Source organism: Orbicella franksi, chromosome 12 (genome assembly GCF_964199315.1).
Source record: "Orbicella franksi chromosome 12, jaOrbFran1.1, whole genome shotgun sequence".
Lineage (NCBI taxonomy): Eukaryota > Metazoa > Cnidaria > Anthozoa > Scleractinia > Merulinidae > Orbicella > Orbicella franksi.
In genome coordinates this window covers 16,136,932-16,151,261 of record NC_138156.1, presented here as the reverse complement: position 1 = coordinate 16,151,261, position 14,330 = coordinate 16,136,932, and the positions used below count along the sequence as shown (strand labels likewise).

General features: G+C 39.8%; 1 protein-coding gene across 1 annotated transcript; it reads left to right on the top strand.

Annotated features, from left to right (window-relative positions):
• The first annotated feature begins 4,238 nt into the window (after positions 1–4,238).
• On the top strand, positions 4,239–14,127 carry LOC145462429 (GDP-fucose protein O-fucosyltransferase 4-like). Its single transcript, XM_081445959.1, has 2 exons — positions 4,239–4,387; positions 12,330–14,127. The coding sequence occupies exon 2, from the start codon at positions 12,359–12,361 to the stop codon at positions 13,508–13,510; it is 1,152 nt and encodes a 383-aa protein (XP_081302085.1). The 5' UTR covers positions 4,239–4,387; positions 12,330–12,358; the 3' UTR covers positions 13,511–14,127.
• Positions 14,128–14,330: the final 203 nt, after the last annotated feature.

The following is a 14,330-nucleotide window of genomic DNA, read 5'->3' as shown; positions in this document are numbered from 1 at the left end:
CAATCATTGCAAAGGCAAAGGACCGGGTCTAAAAGATGAAAGAGGGTTGGGAAATAAGGAGTCAGAGGTAATATTACGCAAAATTGGTTCGTTCACGTCCGTTCGTACAAGTTGGGTCATGTACCATACGCGTCATCCAGCGCGCGCTTGCGCTCTCCTCCCTCTCCCACACATTTTTTTTTTTTGGACAAATCTTTACAAAATCCCTCCCCAGCTCCCAGTTGTTATCGCTGAATCTCACGTAAACGCTTCAGGCCTCAATTTCGACATTTTATTTCCATGCGGAGGTCGGGCGACATCGGACACGTAAGAAAAACTACAAACCGGTGAGAGGTTTGGAAAGAATTGTCGTGCCAAAAATTAAAAAGAGGGTCCACAATAGGGTTCTCAGTTCCCGCTTTCCCACCCATTTTTTCCTGTTAATCCTGCTATCCCGCCCTTTTTCTGCCTGGAAATCCCGATCCCGCCTACTTTTTAAAGACGTTTCTGCTTTAATTATTAATTTGTTAAATTAATAATTAATTTAATTATTAACACAGAGACTTTTTAAAAATAGATATCGCATAAAATATCACAAAAGGATTCAATGGGGAGCAGATAAGTAAGCACAAAGTTAATGATTATAATGTTTCTTTCTGCAAACTGTTTACCGTTTTGTTTTCTTTTGTCCACGTATCATTGAAAGAAAAGTACTTTTCATTCCCATATTCAAGACATGGGCAGTAAACACACTTGATAGTTTCTTTCAAACCTTTCAGAGTCTTCACTTTCCTTGAAATCTGGGTTCAGAGCTTTTCTTTCCGAATGAAGGCATTCCCGTTCGCACATCCTTTTTGTAATATATGGCCACGCAACATGTTTTATGTCTCATACTTCGTTCGGTAAATCATTGTCACCGCCATCTAATGTGGCCATCCTGGCCAAAACAAGACAAGCGCTCTAGAAAAGGTTGAAAGACTAGGAATACTAGAAAGGATCGGGAGGGAGGGTGTGGGGAGGGGAGAGGAGAGGTCAAGATTACCTTCGCAAGCGTCGAAGATGTGGGAAATGGACAGATGTCATTCATGTCAGAGGATCGCAAAAGGACTCAAAGACGTCATACAGTCTCATGATACTAACGAGTCAAGCGATAATGGATACGTTTGACAGAACCTGACAGTGTACAAAGCCGTTGCTACACATAACTTGAAACCTGACACAGCTATACGCACAAAAGGTTCATTTCTGCCCAACTTGCGGCTTTTGCGCTGGTCAATTTATGACGTCACGTAAGAATTGAAATCCCGTATTCCGCTCTGTTCCCCTTGCAAATCCCACATCCTAAGCCCATAAAACACTAAATCCCACTCCCACTCGTAATTGTAATTCCCGCTTCCCGGCCCTGTTTTCAGCTCAAATCCCGAATATCACGGCGAAAAAAGGCCAAATCCTACATCCCGCCAAACGTACTGGGTAACCTCAGTGACCGCGACCACTTTTAGAGCGGAAAGTTTAAAATTTTACGGTTTTTAACCTCTCGTAAGTGACCAATTGGATGATAGGGTGTTTAACGTTTTCGCATTCCTGAATAGTACAAGAGAGGGAAATGTCTCAATGGGAAGTCCCGGATTTTTCTCTCAAAATTGACTTTTCACTTGAATAGATAACATTTAAAACATGGGGTAACTCTGTGCAGTTACCATATGCTAATGAAGCAAAATTTTGACCCAATTGCTGGTTTTCAGTGTCACGCAATTCAAAATAGATCAAAATAAAAATCAAAACCGGTCAATAGATAAAGTCCAGAATCTGAGAAATGAAAGAACTTAAATATGACTCTCGCCAAAATTCTGGTCACAGCAATTTTTCTTACGCGAGATATGCGGAGAAATTTTTTACGTACCCAAATTTATAGAGATTTGTATGGAGACGCCGTGCTGGTGCCCATCCGTATGGGCACCAACATGGCGGCCGGAAACCAACAGAAACATCTGTCACTAAGGCCCAGTTCAGACGTCGTGCTTCTGCCTTGCCGAACTAAATTGCAATTGGGTTCGACTGTAGCACGGCAGGAAAACAACTTTGATTCAGACGTCGTGACAGAGTCGAACCAAATTCAGGATACACTGGTGCCTCGTAACAATTCTCCTGCTAACTCCCCGTGGGAACGCAATCTCGCCAAAATACATTATTACAATTTATGAATTTTGTTTAGCGCGGCAGAAGCACGACGTTTGAATCGCTGCCGTGCCAGAGTCGTGTAGCACGGCAGAGCTTGTCGAACTTAATTACTTGCCGAACTTAATTCAAAAGTTTGATTCAGACGCCGTGCTTCTGCCGTGCTTTTGTCGAACTTAATTTCTGAATTTAGTTCGGCACGGCAGAAGCACGACGTCTGAACTAGGCCTGAGTTTTGCTACAAACGCGTGAATTTATCCCTCGAGGAACTCTAAAACATTAAAATAATACTTTTTTTTAAGACATGAACTGTTCAGATAGCCAAGTTCCCCGAAATAAGTCACTTTTCTAACCATCATGACAGCTCTCTAGGCCGTCATGCAAATGCCGCGTCACACAAAAGCTTAGCAATTCAAGCGTAGTGTATCACAAAACCAAGACCCCATTCGGAGCGAAAATTTGTATGAATATTAATTTTCAGCTGCTCTCATACATCATTTAAGTAAAATCGCAGGAAGATCAATAGTTTTGTAATTCGAATTTTAGTGACGTCATGTGAAAACCAGCTATATGGTCTGAGCTCTCGTAAGCGACCACCTCCCGTAAGTGACCACCTAGGATTGACATTTTCGGTGGTCGCTTACGAGAGGTTTGACTGTATATAGATTTAGCCAAGCCTAAAAGCGGAGCTCCTGGGCCGGGTTGTCCAAAGCCCGATTAAACTAACCCAGGATAAGCAAGAATTTTGATTTGAGTTTTGTAACTTTGCAGTGAAATTTTTTGTGTTTATTGTTTGACTTTCTGTTTTGAGTTTGAACTGGAGCCATAATCGGGGACGGAGACCGTAAGTCTTGGGATCCGCACGCACCTATGAAATGGAACAATTTTTCTATTTGTAGAACCAGAGCAGGGGCGGGGCAGAAGACCCCTGAAATTTTCGTATATGCATCATCCAACGAAAAATGACGTCACATCCGGTTTAAACTGCGCTTCCCGGTTCGTTTCACAAAGCGAGAAAATGGCGTTTCGATTGCTCACGATTTCCTTCTATTTGTAAACCATCAGTTTCGTTTCATTTTATATTGAGGATGGAAAGATGTTGCAGACACATTACTTCGAGTTTTTAAGCAAAAATTCTGGGAAAAGAGAAAAGTTTATTATTGTTTTGAAGCAAAATAACGGAGAGCCTTCCGTCATCGTCGGGCGAATTTTACACATTTGTAAAACTGGTGTTGTTCCGACTTTTGGTTCTCGTTGTTCGTGATTTAGTGATAACAATAAGTGCAGTAGCCTATAATGTTAACAACAGCCTGGATGAAGTATTGCTGGCCATAGTTTGCACTGTTTACTACGGGAACATAATCAACAGAAGCCGTTTAGCTCCGAAAGTCGCTGTCACCAGAGCTTTTGTTGCTCTTGGCTCACGTGTATTGGTAGAAGAGACAAGCTGGATCGCATGCTGAGGGTCAGTAAGATACAGTACATATGTATTGGTACTTTGGGGTCATCACTCTCTTTCTCTTTGGTGAGTGCTTTTAAAACGCCCAGTAAAAACTTGATTCATGGCAGGGAAGCTTATGTCTCGCTGGATCGAAATTCGAGGAAGATTTTTAAGTTCTAGTACTCTTTAAAAGTAATTAAATCAATTATTCAAATTCAAGCCATCAGAAGGAATCTGCCAAGGAAGTCCTAAGTTAAGGTACTGTTTAAGGACCTTCCCCTTTGAAAATCGTGGGGGTGTTCTTTGAGGCAACACAGGTCCCATTTATATGGTCGCGGGTACCCGAGATAACCCTCCCCACTGAGGCAACTTTATCAAGTGTTTGCATGTGAAAATGTAGCCCCTGAAGGCCGAGTGAAAGTTGACCCTACATGATTATTCATAACTCTTATTGAATAATCAAAAATGCAAATATTCCTCTTTGTATAAGTTTCCCTCAGTCATTTGATCACAGTGGGTTTTGCCGAGTTAATTTCCCCCCGCCCCTGAACCAGAAGCATATCGTCTAGTTCTGGGTGACATGCTTCTAGTAGAACAAATTGCTTCACCCTGACGACATATATCCGCGCAGATCCATGCGCATGAGGTGGGCCCTCGCGTGGATGTTGTCCTGTTGCGTGATCAAATGGCGAGAGTTGCAAGATTCTCTTATGGATTTTTCACAGCGATGGCAGGGAATGAAAACCAGGACGCTTATATGTAGTTTTATGCTCTGAGCTAATGGAAAAGGTGAGTTTTTCAGGGTCGAAAACAAGACTTCAATTTCGCACTGTGAAGGAATAATATCTGCTCACGCTAGTTGTATGTGTAAACATTTGCGTTTGCTCTGTAAAGAAAGGTTATGTAAGAAAACTCTCTACTCGTATCGAGTTAATTTGTGAGTTTCTCAAGCAATGCTTAATCATAACCCAAAACCTATTTTTGATAGTTTCTTATTGTTTCTGCCTGTCTGGCGAGTTTGCAATAGTTTTTGAAAGGAAATTCTGACGCGCACAAGTAGCTCATTTGCATAGTCGTGCACTTTCAAGTCCGAGTCGGTGTTTTCAATTGTCGACAAATCGTGAGAAAGATTTATTTCGTTATCTTTTGCGCTGAGATGCTGCAACAAATCTTACCAACACCAAAAGGCTACTAACATCATGTGTATTTCTCCAACATAGTGAAATTTTATACTGCGAAATCAAAATAGACAAGGAGTTTTGATAACTCGACCAACAAAATCACTATTTAAGTTGATTAAAGAAAGCGTCATCGTAACTTTGCTGATTGTTTCTGCTCTATTCACATATCTTCAGCTAAGCTTTCAATATGTTCTCAAACATTTATTAACCTTAAACATATCTAAAAACTATAGAGATATTGTATGAGTTCGATGTACGTCTTCACACGAAAGTGCGGAAGTCCAATTTGTCATGTTTACTGACTACAAAACAAGCATCGGGGGGCGCTCTTATTCATCGACAACAAACAATTTATTGGATTTTTACACACAAAAAACTGAGCAGTATGTACAGACGTAAACTTGTTGGGCCTTGATAAAACATCAAGCATTGCTTAAAAATCAGGCGAAACTCAAACTTGCATTTTTTTTACTTTTCGGTCGCGATAGACTCTGGCGAAATCCCCGCAAGCGTGTGGCAAGAGGAGGAAAACTTTGAAGTCCTGAAACGCTGCTATATCCTAATATATCCAACTAGTTTTTCCTGTGCTATGGAAAAGCTTTTAATCTTCAATATATGTGAAATTTAGGGTGGAATAATGCGTCGCCTTTGTAAAAGAAGCAGCGGAGCACAACTTGATCAGTGATGTAAAGCGGGACATACCTAAATTCGACACTGCCTTACTTCACTCAAATTGGAGCAGCTTAGGACAAAAATACTTAAGAGTCATGTCCATAAATATGGAAAATTACTCGGCAAGGGTCGAAAATTCGATTTCGCTCATATTTTTACGAACCGCTGCAAGCAAGGATTCAAGCAGCAATAGATCAAACGGTGATCAAACGTAATATTTTGGTGTAGTGCAAAGCAAGCAACTATCTACAAATCACTTAGCCGTTTTTGACTTAGATGCAGTGGTGATCATATGTGTCGAAAGAGGGTCATAGATTCATGGTATTCGACCATTAAATAAGTTGACAGTTGGCGATGTACATCGGACGTTGTGTAAACGAAAGCAAACTTCTGCTTTGTGTGCGACAAATGGTGACGGAAACACGTCAAATCGGGTTTTGGACCTGCCTTTTACAGCAAATAAGGTTAGAACATTTCGAAATTATCAGCTCTGTGTCTATTTCAACTTAATATAGCTCAAGACATGTGGCGCGTGCTAAAATATATGTCTAACCCGTAAATTGAAATTTGACGACGGATGGTCAAATATCTGCATGTTTAACGTACTTTGAAAAGTTCTCGCGTCGCTCACAATCATTTGCCCAAAGAAATTTTTACAGGAATCTGTAGACCATCCTTCTGCGATTCAACCACCAGAAGCTTAATCCATTTGAAGGTTTCGCACATGGTGAAAATCAATTATTTTTACGAAGTACTTTTAAGTGAATGAAATACATGTCTTCGAAATTTAATTATTTTGCACCCAACAAAAACCGCAACATTCCCTAAAATCAACCCAGTACACAATTAAACATTACACAAAAATATTTGAGCGTTTTAAAGACGGAAAAATGATGTGATTTTGCATGCGAGGCTCTCAAACTTGTTTAATAAAATGGTGCGTCAAATGACGATTTTAACGGAATTTGGTAATTTGCATATTTCTTTGAAATAAAAGGATATTTGGCCCAAAAAACTATCCAGTAGTTTTTGCCACACCCTAGCCTATCTACCATAGGAATATGAGCGAAATCGAATTTTCGACCCTTGCCGCGAAATTAAGAATTTGTCTGATTTTTACAGGCAGGCACTCTAAAGCGAAATTCCAACGGACATAAACGTTTTGAGTTGTGGGCCAAGAGCAGAAAACATTTCGGGAATTTCGGACGCCATTTTCCCGGCGCTACATCCGCAAAAATCCTCGCAGCATGTACGCGCGTGTGCAGCACACGATGGTGCAATTTGCTCTAAAAATAGAGAAATTGTCCCATATCATAGGGACAGCCACAACACTAGAGATGTCGCGCGCTTACGGTCTCCGTATCCGATTATGGCTCCTGATCATACATTAACATAATTTATACATTCATGTGAGCACTAATGAAGTTCTAGTCCACTTGTAGCCTTATGATACCGCTACGTGTAGTGTAGTGAAGCTCGACTTATAAATCAACTGTCTAAAGTTTATCAAATATTCGTCTCGCTGGCAACAGTCTAAAGCTGCTGTGTAAACACCTGTCTCGCTGCTGTTGCTACAGCTTTTTTGCTCTCGAGAATATCCTCGAGTTTCACCTAAAAAACAAAAACTTTTTTCTTTTATGTTATTAAACTGTCGATCATCAGTAGTTTTCTGCTGATCCCGCGAGTGCGAAAGAGGAAAAGAAAGCTAGGGACCTGGAAAACACCCTTTCAATTCGAAATTCAACATAAGTTGTAACCTGCTTATCAATTTGTGATTTGATTGTTAATTAGCCATAGCCACAGTTCTGTGCTTCTTGCTGTTGTTGCTTCGCCGATCCGTGGTCCATGTTATCACATCCTACTCAGGTTAGCTTACATCGTTATGCTTTGACAACTCATCGTTGCAGTACCTGGTTCTTTTTTTATTAGTATTATTTTAACAAGGGTATTTAGTTACAATTATCGCTATTTATAATTTGAGATTTAGAACTGTTGTCTCCCAGGAAGTCATGATAATCAATATTTTCCAGTTCACCGCCATGAATAATTAGTTTCAACCTTTGCTCAATCTGAACATTTTCTCGCAAATTTATTCTAAATAACCCACATTCCACTGACCGACTGGCTATCTTGTGAACGCGTAAACTGATTGGTTACATAGGGGTGGTCTAATTCTACGGTCAATCTTTGAAAATGGCGTCACAATCTCCTCAAGTTGGTGAATCAAAAATATCTCGGTTTTTACCATGTTTATCGTCAAATGACTCGGGAATACGCCTCCCGCTGAAGAATCAGCCGATTGAACGTAAACTAACGAGCGTACGGTTTAAATAGGGAAACTGTGGAATAATCAAATTTAGACTACTGAGAGACAGTCTTTTGTCTTAGGGTCTGACCAGTGTTTATCCGTCAACCCGAACATGTCTCGTCCCAGTCCCTGCTCGTCTAAAGCGTCTGGCCTCATACTCTCTGTTTGGGTCGGGTTGTTAGAAAGCCGGTTAACGCTAACCCAGGATTAAAAGTTAACCGAAGTCAATTTTTTTGGTTTAAAAATGCTTTTCAGTGTTTATGTTTTGTGCAGTTTGAAATTATTCAAACTCAAAACTGAGCGACAAACAAAATAAACAGAAAACCTCACCGAAAAGTTGCAAATTTGAAATCAAAATTCTCGCTAACCCTGGGTTAACTTTACCGGGTTTTGAACAACCCGGCCCTGATTTCGAACGCACTGCCCGTAGCCTAAATTTAACTAGGTCATTAATTACCAAGATACTTACCGCAAGCTTCGACAAGCCTTTCTTCTATTTAAAACGATGCCGCTGATGCCCGCGTAGATATTTCCATTCCAATTCAGTTTAAAGTTGATGTTGAGCAACAATTTCCCTCATTCTACTAAAAACAGCATTGTTGAGCTGTTCGAAAGTCTTTTTCTCACTTGTTTTATCATTTCCTGCCTGTTTACACTTTTCCGCATTGAAGTCTATGTAAATTTGTTTCCAGCCAATCCAATGTACGATTGGGGCAACATTTTGTTGTCAGCTTCATCGGGTTAATCGCGTTGAGATGTGAAAGATAGGTATGACAGTAATCTTGTCCTATATTCCACGCGGCTCTGTTTCTTTTGCTCTTCAGGAGGATTAAATTGAATACATCTCGTGGATTATAAAGTGTCTGAAAAGCTGGGGTGGCTTTGACTGTAACAGGGGAGAGCGGGGCTGATATTCCTGTGACATAGTGCCCTGACATCTATCTGGCACATCCCCCTCTTAAATTCTCTCTATTATAGAGCGTTTTCACATTGCCAAAACAATAAAATGCCTACGTGGTGTAACTTATCTCTCGGAAACAGAAAAACAGTTTCTTACGTGAAAAACAATGCGGTGCACAGATTGATTTATCAAACCCGACAGGGAGAAAAAGCCCACGAGTACTATCGACTGGAAGAAGCTGATAAGGAACTTGTGCGAGGAGACCAACACAGAGGATAAACCTGTAGTTACTTACAAGGGAGGATACGTTGAACAAGACTTGTTACAAAAACTGAACTTTCCAAGTATCAGTTTAGAAGTATACGGATGTCCCAAATACGATGTGTTAAAACCTAATATCTGCAATCCGCTTCCTGGTTGTAGTTGTCATTAACAGGAATCTATTCGTCATTTCCCGTTAAAAAAAACTGTCACGTGTTTTGGTGTTGGTTGTCTACGAATGTTGTATAAAACAAACATGGTATTATTAGTTTTATAAACACGCTTTTTAGAAACAAGTTTTTTGATCATTGTCGTTCAAAAGATGTTGATTTGAAAACAAAATAAACATTAAGAAACTGGATCGGTACTCGGACCATTTAAGTCAATTTTATTTGAATGTTATGTGTACGGTTCAGTTTAGATACTCCGAGCATTTTTTAAGTATTAGCATTATGGCTCCAGGTATTAACTTAGATTCGGAGCATGCAATATTTGAGCACGTTGAGTAGCTCCTAATCATTTAGTAAGAGCATATTCGAAAAGCAATATTTGTTCACGTTGAGTAAATTATAATCACCAAGAGCATATTGAAAAATGCCCCGCACCGTTTGAGTATATTACAAGACTATCTAAATTACTGAGAGTGCATTCAACGACGTTAGCAAAAAGTACGCTTATTACATGGCTAGCTCCGTGAGCGGGCAAGATGAATCAAATCCTGCGCTGTGATTGGCTACCCGAGCGGGCAAAATGGAGCTATCTTGCCCGCTCGTGACTACCCGCCATGTCCCGCAAGAAAATTTCCCCCGAAAGCCATGTAATAAATCCTTTATTGACCAAGCTTGTTCGGTCAAGATGGCTTGATATTGGCCTCGTTCTTTTTTTGCGAGTTTATAGACCTCGACTCCGTCTCGGTCCATAAACACGCAAAAAAGAACTTGGCCAATATCCAGCTATCTTGACCTCACACTTGGTCAATAACCCATACGTCTTGTGTGATTTCTTTATAAAATGAGTGTAACTCAGCCACAAAGTATTTCTTTTTGGCTAATATGCACTTGCACAGCTAATAGCGCGCGCTCCAGCGGTCCGGATTTGCCGATCCGGACCCCGAGTACGAACCGCTCCGAAATTTCTAACTTTTGGCAAGTTTTGTTACACGGCAAAACAACGGAAAATGTAAGCATTCAACACTGTGTCAACTTCTTTAAACGTTTTTAGCGCTTTTTGTGCCCGAAATGTCAAACGCTAGCGTACGCCAGATTTGAGATGAACGGTTTTAATTCAAAACTCCACACAAAAGGTGCTTTCAAAGCAACTGACCGTAGAGAGGAAAAATAAACACGTTATTTGCCGGTCTTAGTCGGTCGCTATTGGGAAAAACGGTACCCTCGGTCTTTAGTACGGTCCCAGGCCTGCGGCCTCGCGCCGTACTCAAGACCTCGGGCACAGCTTCTCCCAATACAGACCTCCCGGCCGGCAAATAACATACATATATTTAATTAGGTTTCCAACAAAATGTTCCTCTTTTGAACAACATTTGGACTTTGAGAGTGTATTTCGCCGTAGTAACTTTTAATTACTCGAAACGATTTCAATTTGAGTAGATCTCAATTACGCAGAGTAGACTTACGAGCAGTATTCGAGTATATCGCCCTAGTAACCTTTTATTTAATACTCCGAGTGATTTCAAATCCGAGCATGCTCCCAATTACTCTAAGTATTTTAACGAGCAGTATCTAATTATTTAGCCGTAGTAGCATTTTAACACTCAGAGCGATTTCAGATCGGATTAGCTCTCAATAACTCAGAGTATTATAACGGGCAGCATTCGAGTATATGGAGAAACTTTTAATTAGTAAGAGCGATTTGGAAAACAGTGTCTTGAGCATTGTTTGAACGTATTGAGTAATTGCTTATTACTCTGTTCCATTAACATGAAAATTTTTGTTTGGTATTTCCTTTGAATGCAGCAATTAGTCGTTCAACTGATTTTATTTTCCGTTATGTTTAAACTAATTCCTTATAATAATAATAACTGTTTATTCACAAACCCATAGGAAAGTGAAAAGGAGATAAAAGAGGTTATCCGCTTCTAGTTTATCTCCTGATAATAAAATAAATTAAAACCAGTTTGCCCGGTTTTCTAACAAGTTATGTCCGCTATGAGGAATCATTGAATTCAACGGTTCTCAGAAACTAGTTTGACTGGTTTGACGGTAGGTGCTTCCTAATTGTTTCGCAGCGAAAACTTTGTTCTTTCTCTATGTAAGCTCGATATCACCCGGATGGTTGGGCGGTCCGTTCACCCCACTACAATACCTACGCACATCTCTGTTAACCCTTAGACTGCCAAATTTTCACAAAAAAATGCCGTTTTTAAAGTGCCTATGAAGTAAAAAATAATTGCTGCTTATTTGAAAGGCTTTTCAAAGTAAAGAAGAACGGCGTTTTTCTTTTTGGAATGTCTGCCATGTCGCTAAATGGGCCTCAGTTTTGCTGAAAAAGCTATTGCTTTTTTTTACCAAAAGATAGATTTCCCCAAGATTAGATACGAAAATGTACAATATTTTAATTTGGCGCACGCGCATAAGCTAGAATTTGCCTTTTTTTGTTTTGCGAATTTTTTTTTCTTGCCCCTTTCCTTTCCTTTTTCTCGGCTCTTTTGCTCTCGCTACCTTTTGCGTTTCATAACAGGTAGCGAGAGTTACCTTTTATCAAACGCAAAAGGTAGCGAGAGTAAAAAGGCGTTTCATAAAAGTTGGGTGTTGATCATGTACAAAGCCTGAAAATGGGACCCTGATCAAACATAAGTATATTGGGCCATTTTGCCACCATTTTTTACCAAAACTGATAACGTTGTGTTTCAATTTGCTACGTCAGAATGCTGTCGATATCTAAAACCGCCCGTTGTGCGGATAGATCTATCCTAGCTCTACTATCTGCTTATCAAGAATAGCTGGCGACATTTAAATTGATGACGTCACAATTGGTACAAAGAGCACGACCACTCCGTACGCGTATATGCGCCGTTGGCAGTCAAAGGGTTAATATATATCTCCTTCACGGCTCGTTGCCTAAAAATGGCCCTTGCATTCTCAGTAATGTGCTGCACTGAACGCCTCAGACATTTCTAGTATTTTATCATCCATTGTAATTTAATATATTTTCCTTATATTGGTTTCGTTGTTGTTTTCTCATTTTTATTCTGTAAGAGCATTGAGATTTTTTAATGTAATGCGCTAGAAATAAATTATTATTATTATTATTATTATTATTATTATTATTATTCAACCGGATACATATCTTAATCAGTGATGTCATTCCATTGAGATCACCGTCAGCAGGTTCTATACCCATGTGAGTTGAATTCCCTCTGTTACTTATAACAACGTATTCTTTTAACAGGTAGATGCGAAGACATTAAACACTACAAAATGAAAACTAATTCCTTCGGTTTCAAGTTTTTACTTTCCGTCATGTTTGTTATGCTGGTGCTATTATGGCAATTGCAGAACAACAACCTTTCAAATCGCAATATTTCCATCTACAAACCTGCCATGAAGAATCCACAAAGACGAAAAGTGAATTACACATTACATAGCCCCACGAAGTCTTGGCTCATCATTTACTGGTCAACATTTTTTGGAAAGCGTACACATCTTCGAAAAAGTTGGAAGAAGGATAAATGCCCAGTACCATGTGAGGTAACAAGCGATATATCTCGAGCAGATAAGGCAGACGCTTTTGTCGTCCATGCTAGAGATCCACACATGCTTCCTCCTATAGAATCTGTGCCGTGGATTCTGCAAACACGAGAAAATCCGGTCTACACACCCTGTTTAACCAACGCCTCTTTTATGTCTAAATTCAACGTATTAAAAAGCTATCGCTTGGATTCAGACTTTCCTGATCCTTCTATTTTGTTGCCCGAGCTAACACCGCCGATTCCTTTTAAAGATAAAACTGGGCTCATCATGGCAGCATTCACACATTGTGAGCCTGTGCGTACAGAATACATGAGACAGTTGATGAAGTTTGTGCAGGTCGATTCTTATGGAGCCTGTCTTAAGAACGCTAAGGGCCTGGAAGCGAAGTATTTTAAAGGAAACGGCACGACCTTCATGTTTAAACAACGCAAAACTGAACTGGCCAGAAACTACAAGTTTACCTTAGTATTTTTTAATCAGGACTGTGATTACTTTGTCGATGATCAACTAACCCATGCATGGAATGCAGGCTCGGTCCCCGTTGTGATGAGTACAGATAAACTAGATGAGTTCCTTCCAGGAAATCTTAAACATTCCGTTATCAAAGTGCGTGATTTCAAGAGCCCAAAACATCTGGCTGATTACCTGAAGCGTCTTAGTAATAATGAAAATAAGTATAGCAAATATCTGGAATGGAAATGGAAAGGTTATGGGAATATCGCTGGAACTGTTATTGGAGACTTCTGGAAGCCAAAATATCCATTGTATTGTCAAGTCTGTGTTGCACTTTCACACGGGCAAGTATATAAAGATGGTCTTAAACCAATGTCATGCAAGACAAGGACTTTTGAAGACTGGGGAATAACAAAAGGAGGCTAGCTTTGAAAATAAGACTTTAGAGGAAGAAAGAGAAATAGAGCTTAAGACTGAAAGTGTGAACTAGAAGGGACAGAACAAGTCCTCGATACATAGAATTGATGTGAGTAAAGGAAAGTATACACTGACGCAATAAATAAAAATGTAAACCATTGTGTTGTTGTTCTGGCGACGTTGGAGTACCTCTACTCCGAGAGCTTCAACCCCCTACATAATATTACCAAATGTACAGGGATTGTCGTTATAGATCGTTTTCACTGTCACGCAATAAAAAATAAATCAAAAACCACGAGGTGGATGAAGTCAAGAAAATGCGATCTTAGCGAAAATAAAGAAAGAAGACACTTCTCCAGGTTCAAGGTATGCACGTTACCCCAAACTTCAGATATTTGTCGAAATGTTTCGCACAAATTTACAGAGCCCTGTATGGAGCCGCCATATTCCTGTCATACTGGTGTAACAGTCCGGGGTACACCAAAGTGGCGGACAGAAATTAGTGTAACCATCTGAAACTTACTCTAATTATGTATCTAGGTCACTAATTATCTGTACTGCACAAACATACCTTTACATCGACACTTTTCCTACTACATTTAGTTCACAAATGGCTACTGAAAAATCACGAGATAGCAAGAGAAAATGAGATAAGATCTATGTCGTTCAAAACTTTATATGTTTTTTTATTTCTTAATTGAAATTTTCGGTCGGTCTATTTCAAAATGTTTCAAACCGAAATATTTTCGCGGCGTTGAAAATGGCTCGTTTAGATGAACAAACCATCTTTATATTGGCTCACAAAAAAATTACTTTAATAAAGTCTTTA